Source organism: Coregonus clupeaformis, chromosome 33 (assembly GCF_020615455.1).
Source record: "Coregonus clupeaformis isolate EN_2021a chromosome 33, ASM2061545v1, whole genome shotgun sequence".
Classification (NCBI taxonomy): domain Eukaryota; kingdom Metazoa; phylum Chordata; class Actinopteri; order Salmoniformes; family Salmonidae; genus Coregonus; species Coregonus clupeaformis.
The window spans coordinates 34,198,975-34,217,532 of NC_059224.1; the positions used below are offsets into that span (position 1 = coordinate 34,198,975).

The following is an 18,558-nucleotide window of genomic DNA, read 5'->3' on the forward strand; positions in this document are numbered from 1 at the left end:
GAGGTGCTAGCTAAAAATGATCCAAATAATCCATGTGGGTCTACTTGGGCACCTCTGCTGTTGTTGCCTCCTTATAGTATTATTCGGCCTGTGAAGGTAAGGGCTGGCTAAACTACTGCAATTAGGTTGAACCACGGTTACAATCTACCATGATAAACTGCCCGTGACAAATTATTGCTTGAAAATAAATGGGCTTGTGTGCGAAGTGACAAAAGATGTGATGTATTGACGATGGCAAGAAAAAGCTATCTTCCCATCCCCACTGTTCAGCAGTGTTCACATCACTGATTTCATTCTGAAATACCACATCCCTCAATTCTCATTCCCAAACCACAGAGGACTGCTAGGTGGCGACAACTCTCTAGTAGAAGCTGAACCATCTCTGAGTTCAACCCCCTCTCATGTCACATAGCCGCGTCACTCTTCAGTGCTGTATTGTTGCTCTGAATGAAATCATTATACCCCAAAATAAATTAGCTGCAGTACAAATATATGTAATAACTTTCCATTTCATAAAAAAAGTATGCATTTATCTTAAATAATTAGATACAATTTGTAAAATGTGTGGTGTGTAGTGGCATGCCCTGAAATGCCTCCTGATTATTGTAATTGGATGCAGCCATTTCTCCAATGCATAGGCCTACTACAGCGTATACTCCCACTGTAAAGACCCAAGATCAAGTAGCCTATTCATTGTCTCCACCGAAACTCCATTATGGTAAAGCAAGAGGCATTAAAATATAATTATGTATTCATAGCCTAACAGCCTGTACCATTGACGTGTGATATTAACTGAAAGGGTCCTATGTTCCCCATAATACAAAACAGACGAGGGCTTTCATACATAAGGCTAAATAGACAAATGTAAAAAAAAGGGGGGCGAAAGTCTCCTTATTTAAAGCACAAATCTCAATTCATGTGTTATTACTGAAGCTCCACTACTACTAACTGGTGATTAATGATTTCCTGAAACTAATTTTGTGTGTGGCAAAATCTAACTCCACTGCTCTAGCCAGCTCCCCACAAGCTAGACATTACACATATCGGAAACCTTATGTTACATTATGTTGCAGCTCAATTGGATATTATTTTCTTTGGCACATTATGGTGCGCTAGTGATATTAGCATGAAATCACTCACCTGAAAAACGGAAAAACAGATGTTGCATGATTTATATTTTGCAATAAAGAGGACAGAGATCTAGCCTTAATGAAAGTCACAAAATGTCTGTTTGCAGACACTTAGAATGAACCATGTAAATGTGTAAATAATTTGATAAATGTTCCTTTGCCAAATGTGACATGCTACAGATGCTTAACCCATCTCTTGTGAAGATAGATATATGTAATCTAAAGAGGGCAAAATGTCATTATGAACCTCTGGATACCCATGGGGGAAAAACCTAATATCTAAAACAAGTGTTGAACCTCATCCAAATACGTAGGATTCAGTACAGTGTATCCAATGTTGTTTTGGTTTTACTTGCCCATAAAACATGACATGGACCTTGATTTTACAAGCACATTTAAACACCTCCCCAAAATAGGTCTGGGTTGCTATGTGACAGAGAGCTGCCTTACTGCCTGTTTGCTCATCCTGCCTTACTGTGGATGAGTCTGTTGAGGGCCTACACATAGCATTTCTACACGTAGCATTTCTACACGTAGCATTTCTCAAAATGGAGCACACAAATGTCTCTACTAGCTAGATTGAATGACAGAGCTTGATTCAATGCACCTTGCAGTTTGATTTGGCTTCATTACAAAGAAGTCATGGGGAGTTATACACATACATTTGTACCTGTATTGTCAACGGTAACGACATGAATCGCTCACTGTATTTCTTTGATTGATCAGAGGAATTAATACCATTCAGTGTGGCAACTGCACAGTTGCAAACGATAAGACCTTGAGCAAAAGCATTGGGTCCATACAAAAAGCGAAGGGCTCTTACATTGGATAAGGTAAACAACAATGGTGAAAATGACTTCAAAAGATACTGACTTGATCAGTATCTTGTAGAGTAACCCCAGATGAAATGCCCAACAGAGAGGTCCTGACCATGATAACCATCTTGGAGCATTAGGGAGCAGAGAGAAGGAGAGGCCCTGACTCAATTGTCAGTAATGTGCAGTGCTTTGGTTTCCACTCCCTGTGCATTAGCAGAGAATGGAAGACTGTGACCATAGCCACAGTTATGAGCACACCATCACCCTTCATGTTCCGGAAAGATTTGAAAGAAATATACAATCAACTTTCATTTGTCATTTTGCTGTTGTTATGCTACATGTCAGGATGAAGATCAAACGTGGACATAATAATTAGGAAGGATAGAAGTATATTAGGATAGAATTAGGATAGAATTGTAGGGAAACAGCCCCCCTTTTGCCCTCAGAACAGTCTCAATTCGTCGGGCATGGATTCTACCATACCCAGTTCAAAGGCACTTACATGTTTTGTCTTGCCCATTCACCCTCTGAATGGCACACATACACAATCCATGTCTCAATTGTCTCAAGGCTTAAAAATCCTTCTTTAACCTGTCTCCTCCCCTTTATCTACACTGATTGAAGTGTATTTAACAAGTGACATCAATAAGGGATCATAGCTTTCACCTGGATTGACCCGGTCAGTCTATGTCATGGAAAGAGCAGGTGTTCTTAATGTTTTGTATACTCAGTGTATGTCATCTACACAGAATAATTCTCTCAAATCACTAGATTACTTAATAAAATACTTAGACTTTGAAACAGTTTGATCACTTTCACAGCCATGTCTCAAGTGACTCATGTTAACCACAAGTGCAACACTGAATCTCAAAGTGAGGACCACCATCAGTGCTGGGCTAAAAATATAGAATGATCCATGTTTTAAAACAACATCTCCTCTCACACCAACTTTATGACTTCATTGGGGTGTGTGGTTGAAGTATAATGAGCTGTGCATTAATAAGAACGCTGTGTGAACATATACTGTACATTTTACATTTACATTTTAGTCATTTTGTCACAGTTCCCTCAGCCAGAACCCAAAAGCAGACCAGGACAAGGAGAGTTGAACGAAGGTGAGGGTTTATTAGATACGACAAAAGGTGCAGTATAATCCAGGGACAGAGCGGGCGGCGTGGTTGAGTAGTTGGGGGTGCAGTCTGGGTCCAGTGATGGCTCGGCAGCCGCCGACCATCAGGCAGAGGTGGAGTGAAGGTTCCGGACGTGTGACTGCAGGTGGAACAAAAACGGAGGTAAGAACACAAAACTCAACAAAGTACAAAACAACAAAACTCACGCAAGATACTCTTGAACTGATACACAGTACACCTACTGTTCATGGCTAACGATCCGGCAGGAACTGGATGTTGGGCCAGAGCCTAAGAAAGGTGCTGATTAGGCCCAGGTGTGCAGATTGCTAATAGGAAGCAGGTGCGGAAACCAGAGCGCTCCCCGGAGCGTTCCCGAACCCTCGGGAAACTGGAGATTACGACCAGACCCCGACTCAGACAGCCGGGATCGTTACACATTTAGCAGACGCTCTTATCCAGAGCGACTTACAGTTAGTGAATAAAATTTTTTTTATACTGGCCCCCTGTGGGAATCAAACCCACAACCCTGGCGTTGCAAACACCATGCTCTATCAACTGAGCTACATCCCTGCCGGCCATTCCCTCCCCTACCCTGGACAACACTGGGCCAATTGTGCGCCGCCCATGAGTCTCCCGGTCGCGGCCGGCTGCGACAGAGCCTGGATTTGAATCAGGATCTCTAGTGGCACAGTTAGCACTGCGATGCAGTGCCTTAGACCACTGCGCCACTCAGGAGCCCACCCGTTTCTACATCTGTTTCTGAAGTTTTGAATATCATTAAGTAAAGGTGTGCGTCCCAAATGCCACCCTATTCCCAATGTAGTGCACTACTTTTGACCAGGGCCCATATGGTTCTGGTCAAAAGTAGTGCACTACATAGGGAATAGGTTGCCATTTGGGACATAACCGAGATACCATATTTCAACAAGGAGACCTAGCAACTTAGCACCTGTCTGAAGTTCCAGCTTTCATGTGTCATTGTAGAAGCAACTTGATTAATTGAGCTTTAGGCTAGTTTTATTGGAAAGAGTTGACAAGAGGTTGTGGTTATTCCTTTTTATATCAATGGTGACTGGTAATGCTGCTGGAGTTACTCTCACAGTGAATGTTTACGTTTCCTAAATGCCATCACTTTAAAGAAAGACGTGTTGTTCAAGTGGCTCCGGTGAGAAAGCCATTGTAAATTACAGCGTGAACAAGGTCATACACCCTTAGACATTAAAGTTTACAACACTTTGGTGTCAACAGAGCCTATGTTTGTTAAGGCTAGATGTCATGCTTGTAACACTACAGCAGCAGAACTCTCACAGGAGTGGATCACTGCTTCTCATTTGTAATGCTTTGTTTTGACTTGGTTTTATTGGGAACAAATGTTCTCATATTTATGGCTCTCGATAAATCAATTTTGTTTGAAGTGGTTAACTTGGCCCCTGTACAGTATCAGTGGTCTAATCCTTCTTGGGAAAAATTGCTGAGCAAGCAAATGGATGCATAAAGTGGAACCACCTTTACACAAAAACAATAAACTAACTTCTCATACTCAAATGGTTGAAGGAAAACTGGTGATCTCATATTATTTACCTGCGATTTTCTCATTTGCTTCTTAGAAAATATGACTGTGTATTGACTAACCAGGCAGAGACTGAGCTCTCCTTGCTAACCCTGCCTCTGCTCTGGCGGGAGTGGTGGAGCTGGACTACCCCTGCCTGCTTCAGAGTGGGATAGTTCATCTGTCAGAGGGGCTTGGAAAAGCTTCCCTCAATCTGCTCAGCTGCTAACAGCCATGAGTGACTGAGAACACTTGTTAAATATAGCCCAGGCAGACTCCGCTACGCTCAGAGCTTTACACTCTCCTGCCCAGGAACAAAAGGGAAAAGGCAGGGTCCTGGCTACTGACAAAGGCTATCTCCACTTATCTACCCTCCTCTCCATCTAACTTTGGATATCTCCATTTGAAGGAAAAACAGACTTTTCAAACAAAAGTGGCAGTTAAAGAAAAGAGGCTCTGACCACCTCCTCTTGCTTGCTGGTCTCTCTCTCTCTCTCTCTCTCTCTCTCTCTCTCTCTCTCTCTCTCTCTCTCTCTCTCTCTCTCTCTCTCTCTCTCTCTCTCTCTCTCTCTCTCTCTCTCTCTCTCTCTCTCTCTCTCTCTCTCTCTCTCTCTCTCTCTCTCTCTCTCTCTCTCTCTCTCAGTTTGTGAAAGACTGCTGGCCCAAACTTTTGGAGAGGACAAAGCTTGGTGTTCATCTTCAGACGGCTCTTGCATTGCCTCTGTTACCTTGACAAGAGAGAAGAGGAGAAACAAGTTAAAAGATCAAAGTAAGAGGAGAGAGGATAGATCATCTTTGTTATGGTGTCTCTTTTTGACACACACAGGCAAGGTAACTGAAGAACATTGAGACATTGAGGAGAGACTGTTTTTACTCTCGGACTTGATATTCACTTTTGACCTGTCGTCACCTGTGATTTGGTACCATTGAGAACAGGTAAGGGAAAATTATTCTGCTATTCTTAATAGATTTATTTTCCTTACAAAAATAAACTTGTGGAACTAAATGCTGGGACATTTAGATGCCCAATGATATGGTTTCTAGTTCCCTTTCTAGTTTGTAAAGTGGAACACATTGTGAATCAGTGAGTTGGGAAAGAACATTAGTTGCTGCCATCTGACGTCCTGTCCAGACTCAATTCAGGAAATGGTACATTAGGAGGCATTCATTGATTACATCTTTTACCAGAAGAACGCTTTAGCTCCCTCTCTAGAGGATATATTAAATGTACTAATAGCTGAGTAATAACACAGGGAACATAGAGAAAATGATGCAATAATACAATGATAAATCAGGGTCTAACATACTGTAGTTGCTCAGCTTTCATAGGACATTGAGATTTGTCTCTAAACATGTCAATTTGTTCACGTTGGATGAAAGTTGTATGGCTCAGTTGGTAGAGCATGGCGCTTGCACCGCCAGGGTTGTGGGTTCGATTCCTGGGGCCACCCAAATGTAATATGTATGCAAGCATGACTGTAAATTGCTTTGGATAAAAGCGTTTGCCAAATGGCTTATATTATCTGTCCACTTGTTTTGACATGTTTTCCCATGTCAAAACAATAGATGTTCCCAAGGGGTTTTATTCTGAAGAGGTTCCATGAGAGACCCCCGTGTTTTAAGGCACACAGTAAACAGAGACGCTGTCCCACCCTCTCACTGTTATTCCAGTGGTAAATCAAATCAAATCAAATCAAATTTTATTGGCCACATGCGCCGAATACAACAGGTGCAGACATTACAGTGAAATGCTTACTTAGGGCCCTTAACCAACAGTGTATTTATTTTTAATAAAAAAGTAAAATAAAACAACAACAAAAAAGTGTTGAGAAAAAAAGAGCAGAAGTAAAATAAAATAACAGTAGGGAGGCTATATATACAGGGCTATATAGCCAGTAGATGTGGGCTCCGCCAGCCTGTGGAACCATACTTACATACCCAGGCAGCATAGGTTGGTAGCGCCTTAATTGGGGAGGACAGGTTTCGTGGTAAATGCTGGAGCGGAATCAGTGGAATGGTATCAAACACATGGTTTCCATGTGTTTGATACCATTGCATTCACTCCCTTCCAGCCATTATTATGAGCCGTCCTCCCCTCAGCAGCCTCCCGTGCCAGGCAGTCACATCCCTAGGGACTAGGGAACGTTCCATTAATAACATTTTCCACAGTTTTTATTGTAAGTTATTTTTAATGAGATCAAAAGATTTTTCCCTCTGTGATGATACAATAAATGTCTGCTGTCCATGTGGATAAGGGAGGGCTTCAGTGGCGTTTGCGTCATCCAGTCATTGTCATCGGCTTTAGGAACTCCACACAGATATCCTGTGTGTTATGTGGAGGATGATCAAGGGTTAAAACATCTATTGTCTTTTGTAATGGACACGTCAGAGGTCAGTTTGTTTAGAAATATTTTGGACAATGCCAATAGCGTTCAGAACAACAAGGCAAAGTGAGGTCCCATTGCATAACATTGACCATTTCTCAGAGGGCAGATATTATTCTTGGACACTTTTACACTTCCTCCTTAATCTCCATTAACAAGCCTGAATGACTTTAATGGAGTGAACCTTCCTGGACAGATTACTGACATGTTGGGTAGTTATCGGGTATTATGTATGTGCAACTAAATTACTGCCTGTGGAGCCCTCTCTTCTGTCCTCCCCTCCAGTCTGTAACTCAAATGTTCATACTGCATTCCCTTGTGCTCTTGTAAGTTTATCTGGCAGCGGTTGTCTTTAAATCATCTGCTTTAGTTTGTGTCTGTGGCATTACTTCACCGGCAGCCAAAGCCCAAGTGATAAGACAGTGAACCATGAGATCACTTAGCTAATTCAGCTCAGCAATCTCCCATGGAGGGAAACAGCATAACAACAGCACCGCTGTTCCCATGACAGCAAAATAAGGGACTAGAGAGAGATTAATTACATTTGTTTGGGTGCTTTGCCTTGTTGATGTTTTTGGGATGAGTCTTGTCCTGGAGGCAGAACTGAGCGATCTTCGCAAGCTGCAAAATTGCCTATATTGTAAACATTCATGAAAACATACAGTTGAAGTCGGAGGTTTACATACACTTAGATTGGAATCATTAAAACTTGTTTTTCAACCACTCCACAAATTTCTTGTTAACAAACTACAGTTTTGGCAAGTCGGTTAGGACATCTACTTTGTGCATGACACAAGTCATTTTTCCAACAATTGTTTCCAACAGATTATTTCACTTATAATTCACTGTATCACAATTCCAGTGGGTCAGAAGTTTACATACACTACGTTGACTGTGCCTTTAAACAGCTTGGAAAATTCCAAAAAATGATGTCATGGCTTTAGAAGCTTCTGATAGGCTAATTGACATCATTTGAGTAAATTGGAGGTGTACCTGTGGATGTATTTCAAGGCCTACCTTCAAACTCAGTGCCTCTTTACTTGACATCATGGGAAAATCAAAAGAAATCAGCCAAGTCCTCAGAAATTTTTTTTGCAGACCTCCACAAGTCTGGTTCATCCTTGGGAGCAATTTCCAAACGCCTGAAGGTACCACGTTCATCTGTACAAACAATAGTACGCAAGTATAAACACCATGGGACCACGCAGCCGTCATACCACTCAGGAAGGAGACGCGTTCTGTCTCCTAGAGATGAACGTACTTTGGTGCGAAAAGTGCAAATCAATCCCAGAACAACAGCAAAGGACCTTGTGAAGATGCAGGAAGAAACAGGTACAAAAGTATCTATATCCACAGTAAAACGAGTCCTATATCGACATAACCTGAAAGGCCGCTCAGCAAGGAATAAGCCACTGCTCCAAAACCGGCATAAAAAAGCCAGACTATGGTTTGCAACTGCACATGGTGACAAAGATGGTACTTTTGGGAGAAATGTCCTCTGGTCTGATGAAACAAAAATAGAACTGTTTGGCCATAATGACCATCGTTATGTTTGGAGGAAAAAGGGGGTTGCTTGCAAGCCGAAGAACACCATCCCAACCGTGAAGCACGGGGGTGGCAGCATCATGCTGTGGGGGTGCTTTGCTGCAGGAGGGACTGGTGCACTTCACAAAATAGATGGCATCATGAGGAAGGAAAATTATGTGCATATATTGAAGCAACATCTCAAGACATCAGTCAGGAAGTTTGGTCGCAAATGGATCTTCCAAATGGGCAATGACCCCAAGCATACTTCCAAAGTTGTGGCAAAATGGCTTAAGGACAACAAAGTCAAGGTATTGGAGAGGCCATCACAAAGCCCTGACCTCAATCCTATAGAATATTTGTGGGCAGAACTGAAAAAGCGTGTGTGAGCAAGGAGGCCTACAAACCTGACTCAGTTACACCAGCTCTGTCAGGAGGAATGGGCCAACATTCACCCAACTGATTGTGGGAAGTTTGTGGAAGGCTACGTTTGACCCAAGTTAAACAATTTAAAGGCAATGCTACCAAATACTAATTGAGTGTATGTGAACTTCTGATCCACTGGGAATGTGATGAAAGAAATAAAAGCTGAAATAAATCATTCTCTCTACTATTATTCTGACATTTCACATTCTTAAAATAAAGTGGTGATCCTAACTGACCTAAGACAGCGAATCTTTACTAGGATTAAATGTCAGGAATTGTGAAAAACTGAGTTTAAATGTATTTGGCTAAGGTGTATGTAAACTTCCGACTTCAAGTGTAAATGTGCTTTATGGTCTTAATTTAAGGTTAGGGTTAAGGGTTAGCAGTGCGGTTAAGGTTAAGTTTAAAATCAGATTTTATGACTTTGTGGATGTGCCAGCTAGTGGCCACTGCAGAGCTGCCTCCAGAACAAGATGAATGACGAAAAACACTAACCTGCTTGCCAGATGATAGTATATAAAAAACACTGGCTGAGACTAAATATTGTGAATTAAATAATACTATAAATCATCTCTATCATATATCATTATGTGCACTTAATAAAAAAAGTTTATCAAGAAAAATGTTGAATGGAGATGACAAATAAGATCATTTGACTGAATAACCCATTGTCAGCACTATGCTGTGGGTGCTTTTACATCCCATAAGGGTGTGTCTCTTTTAAAAAGACCAAGGGAAACCATGCATTACCACTATGCTATTTAACATTCCATATCAGCCCACACTTAGTGAAATCATCCAGCCTGCCCACACACTGAAGTAGAGCTGAAGGTGCATGGGATGGACAGCAGGCCCCAGACCAGCACGCACGTATGCTCACACACACACACACACACACACACACACACACACACCACACACACACACACACACACACACACACACACACACACAGTGATTTGGAGTGAGGCTGGCCTCACACAACGTCTCTGGATTATTCTCTCATTATCAGCTTGAACAGCTGCATTTCCAGCCCTTGCTATTGTACTGCTCCTAACAAAGGGAATTAAAGGATTTTAAATGATAGCTGGTCAGCTGGTTTACATAATTCAGCATTGTAAGAGCAGCTGTACTGTATGTATTTTAACCCCAAATGCTCAAACGCTCACCCCAATGAGGGATCATTTGTGATTTGTGTTCAGAACATAACACGCCTCTCAACTCATCTTTACTGATATGGAGCCTTAAAAGCATGTTTACTGTAAGATAAGGCTGATCTACCTACAGACTGTTCTGTGAGCTGTCTTTTTTTCTAATTGCAAGAATTTTGTCCTCACCCCATTTGTCCTGACTTTCCTAAATGTTATAACAGCATGTGTTTTCTGGGAAACTGATGACAAACAAATAGTTGAGTGTTTCAGGCTTAGGGAGAAAATAGGCTGTAAAAGCCAAAATAATAAAACACAGTCAGCATTAATCTCTCCCCTCTCTCACATGGTCTCAAATGCTCACACATTCTCCTCTCTCTCTCTGTTCTCTCTCTCCCCCTCTCTCTTCCCTCTCTCTCGGTTCTCTCTCTCCCCCACTCTCTCTCTTCTCTCTCTCTCTGTTCTCTCTCTCCCCTATCTCTCTCTTCCTCTCTGTTCTCTCTCTCTCTGTTCTCTCTCTCTCTTCGCTGTCTCTTTGTCTCTCGCTTTATGAGGGAAGTGACTTCATCGTCATTCCACCAGAAAGGTATTTGAGACTGGCCAGCTTGAGAACTACATCTGGCTAGTGGTGTCGGTTTGCTGGACCCATAACCACTGATTAGGACTCAGCTGTTATTTTATTTTACTTCTGCTCTTTTTTTCTCAACACTTTTTTGTTGTCGTTTTGTTTTACTTGTTTATTTAAAAAATAAATGCATTGTTGGTTAAGGGCTGTAAGTAAGCATTTCACTCTAATGTCTACACCTGTTGTATTCGGCGCATGTGGCCAATAAAATTTGATTTGATTTGATTTGAGTACAGAGGCTTGTGAAGATAGAAACAAACCTGCCATATCTTTTGCTCATTCATTTTCACTGCTGATTGAATATGTAGGACTGGGAATTGAATTTGACTGTGAGAGTTTGATGATGATGACAGGGAAGTCAAGTCACAGTCAATCTTTGACACACCCTATTAGGCTTAGCAATGGAAATATGACTATTGAAAGTTATAACTGTTATAACAAGAAAACAGAGCCATGTTTTTTAAGTTATAGTGGTATTTAATTAAGTGTACTATATTCAATTTCCTTTTATGATAGCAATAGTTTTTAGTTAAACATTTCCTTTCAGCACTGTGACTCTTTTAGACGCACTTCACATTGTGATTTGTTATTCCGTCATAATATGTAGCCCTTGGCTTTGGATTGACCTTGCAGCTGAACCTCCTCTCTTCAAGTGAGATCCACTCATGTGGCTTTAGTCTGGGATCCAGTCTGGTTTCTCAGAAGCCCTTTCCCAGGCCTGCTTTCTGCTAAAACCCTAAAAAACCCTGGCCTGGCTTCTTGTTGTGTATAACTTTGAACTTGCCCAAGAGTCTGATTTCTATTTTTATACCAGCCTTTGCATGAACCGTGCTGCTCACTCATTTGTCTGACTTCAGATACCCTTGTAAGGTGGCAGATAATGATGTCATGTAATGTTGCCAAAGGATGTGGATCACTGACTCAAATGTAAAGACACAAAACCCCTCTACTCTATGAATCACAGGAGTCTATTCCGTGACTCAGACTACCAGATAGCCTTATAATTTGAATGAGCACTGTGTAAGAAAGCTATCTTGACAACCCAGACATTTTAGGAACCATTTCATCTTCTTCTTTGCTTTTCTGATAAAAGTAAAGAACATATTCTAACTCCAGTGTTGGAAGCCCTACATTTTAGAGGTATATGTATGAGTGTGTGTGGGGGTCCAACACTAGCAGGTGAGTTCTGCATGTGCCACGAGCCAGGGGGAAGTTGTCAGTAACGAGGTTAGATTAAGATTGCTATATTTATGTCATCTGCATGAAATACTACAGATTGGAACCCGACACAGTGATATTCCACTCTCGGCTGTATACGTACGTCAGCACTTGAGGCAGTAAATGCTTGATATTAATAGTGGACGTTGTACAGTACAGTGAGGTCTGTAATATTACATTTACACAGTGGTAAGCTGTCCATAGAGGTTTAGTAAAATGTATATCAGTGGTCTGGAATGTTTTATTTGGTGTTATACCACAGAACAAACCATAGCATTAAATGATACAGTACATGCAACCTAACCAGATGCATATAACCAGATGCCCATGCAGTCCTATTTACACAGGCTATAACTTTGGTGTCAGCTCTGAGTGACTGAACCCTTGGAGACAGTTTTCCTTCCTGTTTCACAGAGTTTTGTTTTACCACCCTGGTATGAACCCCCCAGTCACCTTTGACCCTACCCTGACCTTTGGTCACAAACTTGTCTGGGTTGGTAGGTAGCAATGGTAGGAGACTTCAGGAAGTGCCTGCTTTCCACTGCATTTACAGAGAGCTGTGACATTGAAAAGACAGATTGACCTCCTCCTGAACCTATAAACTCTCAGTGGGATTCACCTTACAGTGGCTGGGAGACTGAATATAATATACTGTAGCTAATCACAGGCTACCCAGAGGTAACCGAGGTGTGGAATGCACACTGTGTCTCTCACTGACAGAGTCATAGGGGTTCCAATTGAGTGGTATTTCATTAGTTTTAGTTTTGATAGCTTTGTTTGGATTGTTTTTTCCTCCGCCGGCGGTGGTTTTTACCGACAGTGGCAGCTGAACTCATGAATACAACATGGTGTGAAGCAGACTCCCAGAGGGAGATAACTCAATCGTCTGATAAACGAAGTGCAAAGCTGCATTAAGTTCTGATGTTGCACACAGCTCTCTCTACTGTCTACCCCATACAGGGTTGCCAAGACAACCACAGCATAATATTTTGCTTTTGGAAATGGGGTGAAATCTACTCATCATATTGTCACCAGTAAAATTCTCAGAGGAGTAGAGCTGTGGCAAGTGTATGGTCCCGTTACACCTCTGGGTTATGCTGCTTTTTCTTCCCTTCCCTCTGAGTGAGTTACTGCAGCAGGATAGGATTTTCGGTCCTCAAAATAAGAAGCCTCTCCGCCTATGTTCATCTTCCCATATTTAGTCACATTGGGATTCTTCAGTCACATGAATGACTGAATCGAAATTCAATTTCAAAGGGACATTTTTGAAGAACTACAAAATCAAGTAGTTGGGGATTTGGACAGCTGCCGGCACCTGCCAGTACCTAATTTTACTGGGGCTAAGTTGGCTGGTCTGTGAGACCGTACACAGGGAGCCTCAAGTAGCCCTAATAGGACGAGACAATGTGTCAGATCTTCCTCTGTAACTATACAGGAACCAAATTAGCCAAAGAATACATCTAAAAGGCATTGTGTGGCAACAGGAAGTATTGGACGAGCTGAGTGCAGACACGCTTGACTAAGTCAAGCACTTAAACACTCTCCCTTTCACTGCAGTATGTGGTAATGCACCGTGAGAGAAACTAGCAGGTGGACCTGCCATAATACCAGGATGTGATACTGTCAGCCTGCCAGTGAGATGTTTATACATATCATATAAAATAAAAATGATAAGAGTCATTGCTGACTGCCTTGGCCAACACCACCAGTCTTTGTTTCCCAGATTAGCTGCACTGTCATTATGGCCATGGACGAATGTGTGTGAGAGAAGCCAAGAAATGTTATCAATTTCCACCATTTTATTTATATAAATAGCAGTCTTTGAATATCAAAGGATGTTGCATACCTCTCGAAAAATGTGTGCAGAGGATCGTATGAACGAATGAGCAACTGTGTGATCATATGTGCAGTGCAGCCCAGTCTGACAAGAAGCAGTGAAGATTTATTTACTGGTGTGTGTGAAACCTACAGCTGTGGAGTAAAATAGAAGTATTGGCATCTGTTTAGAATGCTGATGGCTTATAAAGTGATCGCCTTTTGACGTTTCCACTTCTGGGTCCCACTGCACAAGTTGAGGGACAGGGCTCCTATAAATAGCCACTGAAAACTTAACCAGCAGACAGCTGTGCATGCCGCCCGGCCAAAGGTCCAGCTCAGAAATAGGGACCCTGCCCTTATTTACCTCCCTATTTTCATGGGCAGAGAATTCACATAGGTTGCATCCCAAATTGCACCCTATTCCCTATGGACCCTAGTCAAAAGTTGTGCACTATGTAGGGAATAGGGTTCCATTTGTGATGCGCTCATGCTGTACCATCAGCTATGGGCCACAGCTGTCCCAGGTTTTATCAAGGCTCAAGTGTAAGTTGGGGAGACCAGCCTGGCGTGATCCGTACTTAAGCTGCTCTTCATGATCTTCGTGCTCATCAACGTGTGATATTGGGCAACAGGGAAATTGTCCTGTGCATTGTAGCCTAGACATTAGTAATAAGGGAATGTTGTTTACATGGCTCAGATTGGATTCAATGTGTGAACTGATACCATAATGATATCGTCATCATGTTATAGTGATGGTTTGCGTATTAGCCTACCATTGGATAGCGCCTGTGAATCAGTAGAGGCTGCTGAAGGGAGGACGGCTCATATTAATGGCTGGAACGGAGTAAATGGAATGGCATCAAACACATAGAAACCATGTGTTTGATGTATTTGATACCATTCCACTTACTCCGCTCCAGCCATTTCCACGACCCCGCCCTCCCCAATTAAGGTGCCACCAACCTCCTGTGCTGTGAATCCACAATTAAAGGGAGTTGTGAACAACAGTATTACCAAACACCATTTTTGTTTTCTGTTCTAACTTCACTATTATTGAAGGGTGGGTATGAGACAGAGGAGAACATGTACAGTAACTTGTAGTGGGTGACTTCATATGGTATGAAACCACTTCAGAAATATTAAATCGTAAATATTATTGCCACTCTTTCCCCAGAGCCCGTTTTGAGATATTCGATACAGAACCTTTACATTTGACATTTTAGTCATTTAGCAGACGCTCTTATTGTCACGACTTCCGCCGAGGCTGCCTCCCCTCCTTGTTCGGGCAGGTTTCGGCGTTCGTCGTCACCGGCTTACTAGCTACTGCCGATCCCATTCTCATCACTCCACTTGTCATGTCTTGTCTTGTCAATCACACACACCTGGTGCTCATTCCCCTAATTAGTATGTATATAAGTGTTCCCACTGTTCCCCTTGTCTTTGTGAGTGATTGTTTATTGTGAGAGCGAGTAACTCGGTTGAGCTACGCTTCTGTTCGGACTTACCAAGGTGGCATGTTTTCCCTTGTTATAGTTTCGTTTTCACACTGGGAGCGTTTGATTTATGTGAACGGAATAAACTCTGGACTTCGGTGTTTTACCTCATGCGCCTGACTCCTTTATTCACACCTCGTCACACTTATCCAGAGCGACTTACAGTTAGTGAGTGCATACGTTTTCATAGGTAAACATCCCAATGTAATATTCTACCTGCTGTTACCCTGGGCTTGTCATGTTTATTTTTCTGTACACAACTCTTCGTTTTGGTTCGAATCAAACTGACACTCAAAATTAAGACAGATCCATGGCTGTACCCGACGGAGTGCTTGGATCCTCCCCTGAAACAACTATTAATAACGCCCAACTCTAAAGTGGCTGGTACCATTTGGCTGCCAGGATTCTCTCAGCCTGAGTCACACGCTGCTTTCATCAGAGACTGTGCAACCTTGGGGAACTTTGGCCCCATTCATATCCAATGGCCTCATCGTGTTCTTTCTATGAGCACCCCCGCCGTGTCGCTCCCTCCCTCCAAGGTTATGGATCCCCTGTGTCTGTTTCTTCTGCCTGGGCTGTTGTGTTGATGTGTCCATCATAACTGGCATTGTCCCAAAGCACAACCCCTGATTTGAGAGCTAATTATTTTGATTCACACTGAACGATTCAGTTATCTATCATCCAAATTCAATTAAAATTACCCATCTGTTATGAGTGTATTCTGTGATCTGCATTTTTACAGCATATCGGCTTTGATTATGATGCTTCTGATGGCGATGTTGACTTATTACAGACACAGACAACAAACACTGGTCTGATCAATGTCCAAACAAGGCCAGCCAGGCCAGGCATACTGTAGCAACTCCTCTGGTGTGATATGATGGAAAGTGTGACTCTGGCTCTATAGATTCTAGGACAATGGAAACAATGGATGTGATTTGGCACAGTAGGAGGCGAGAGCTCTTGGCCAGGAAACGTCCTCCCTGCTCTTTGAATATGAGTACGGAGTGTGGAGTGTACAAGTAGCAGTAACTAACCCACTCCATACACTGTAGTTAGAACTATGCTAACCTCGTCCCTAGGCTAATTGCACATAGAGAGGAAGTGTATGGTGAAAGAGGTTACAAATTACACTAGAATGCTAAAAAGTCATGGTAGTCATGTATTTGTATACATTGGTTCATATAGCCTACCATTCAAGGTCACATGTTTTTTGATGCATTAACATCACACTGAATATATTAGTTTATCCAGGTTAGAATAACACAGTTGCTATTATAGCTACTTGCTTCATAATATTCCATTGGTTCCAGATGTTAAAAGTCCCTATGAGAACATTGTTCTAGACCATTCTCACTCCCAGAGTTGGGTCCCACACCTAATTATAATCAAGTACAGCAATTTAAGAAACAGAAAAAGGGAGCAGTATGAAATACTAGTACAGCGGGAATGACATAGGCCATAGGGCATTAGTCAGAGGTGAGAGGTTAAGTTATGTGAGATCACAAGGGAAATTATGAACATGTTGCTTTTCTGCTATTGATTACAAGTCTTGAGGTCATATTTACAGTGAGGGAAAAAAAGTATTTGATCCCCTGCTGATTTTGTACATTTGCCCACTGACAAAGAAATGATCAGTCTATAATTTTAATGGTAGGTTTATTTGAACAGTGAGAGACAGAATAACAACAAAAAAATCCAGAAAAACGCATGTCAAAAATGTTATAAATTGATTTGCATTTTAATGAGGGAAATAAGTATTTGACCCCTCTGCAAAACATGACTTAGTACTTGGTGGCAAAACCCTTGTTGGCAATCACAGAGGTCAGACGTTTCTTGTATATGTGGCTGAGATTACAGAAATGTTATTTACTCTCTCTCGTACAAGCTTTCTTACTGGTTAATGTTGTATGGCTGAGGGAGATCTCCACTGAGAAATGTTAGCGACACTTTCAACTTGCTCAAAACATATGCCATGAGAGACAACCCCATATAATTAATGCTTAGAGAATATTCATTGTAAAAACAGTTATGCTAGGGCAGATTTTGTATAATTTCAGCCTGTGGCATAGAAAGTAACACTCACGAGCCAAAACGGGTCCCCGAAAGTTGTGCACAATTGTATTCAATGTCATCGATTTGATATGTTACGTCCTGCAATTCGTATGATATGTTACAAATTCCAATTTGTACAATATGTTACAAATGTGTAAATGCTTAAGATCCTGTCACTCTCTTTAAGAAGTGACCTCATGGCATATTATTTGTCATTCAATACTGTCAAATGATTATGTTGCTCTGCAGAGATAATGACGCACTACATGACTCAGGCTTTGTAAACAAAACATGATCCTGTTATGCCAGGAGTGGGGGAGCCACTGACTATTACCTCCCCAATGGCCACTGTGATCAAAATAGCTGCTATCCAAAGCCAGGGAAGGGAACTGATCGAATCCTCATTGTCTCTAAACAATTTACAGCCACCAAGAGGGCCATTTCAAGTTTTTCTTTGGGTAACGTAGTGTGAACTATTTGGGCTGTGGATTCAGAGTCCCTGTTGTCTCCGCCCTGCAGGTGAGAATGCGGTCCAGGTGCAGCACAGCCATGGAGGGCCCAGACGGAAGACAGATAAACCAGGTCACCCAGCCCACCAAAGCCTTCACCAAAGAGGAGGGGGAGAACACACCAGAGCTGGTGAAGAGGAAAATGAAGGTCCAGCGGGCGGAGAAAGAGAAAGAGGGGAAGACAGTGGTGTCTGGAACAGTGAAAAGGCCCCAGAGAACCACAGAGAGCAGTAGAGGACAAAAGAAGGCAGCAGGGCTGACAGATCTCTCTAAGGAGGACCTTCTCCGTCTGCTGGGAGTCATGGAAGGAGAGGTGCAGGTGAGAGGTTCTCCACTGACACTGGGCTGCTGTGTGCTAGGTAACTGCTAACATTGTGGTCAGTGGTTTGGGTTATATTTGGCAGGTGGTAACATCTCAGCCTCTCATCATCTCAGCCTCTGTGTCTGGCTTGACATGTTACTGTAACCAGGAGTGCGTAACCCAAGAGTCACGATGCTGACTCACTGCTGTTGAGAGTCAACCTAAGTGTCAGGAGCCATTAACTCTGGTCCCTTCCCACGCTGCCCCACTCAAACAGGGAAATGGTTCCAATCGTTTTTCCACCATTAATTTTTCCCATTGGGGATTTTAGAAACACTTAAAATAAGGGCTGTGTTTCATGTAGGCTTACCCTGGTGTGACGTTTTGATAACCATGTCTCTCGGACAAGGTGAAACGCTAATTAGCTGCT

General features: G+C 42.3%; 1 protein-coding gene across 3 annotated transcripts in view; it reads left to right on the forward strand.

Moving 5' to 3' along the window:
• Positions 1 to 5,232: 5,232 nt before the first annotated feature.
• The window catches only part of LOC121549047 (filamin-A-interacting protein 1), a 41,982-nt gene continuing 28,656 nt past the window's right edge, over positions 5,233 to 18,558 (forward strand). For all 3 annotated transcript variants that reach the window (XM_041860857.1, XM_041860858.1, XM_041860856.2), the window contains exons 1-2: positions 5,233 to 5,563; positions 17,838 to 18,146. In XM_041860857.1, the coding sequence (XP_041716791.1) occupies positions 17,844 to 18,146 (303 nt within the window). In that variant the 5' untranslated portion in view covers positions 5,233 to 5,563; positions 17,838 to 17,843. The remainder of the gene's footprint in view (positions 5,564 to 17,837; positions 18,147 to 18,558) is intronic.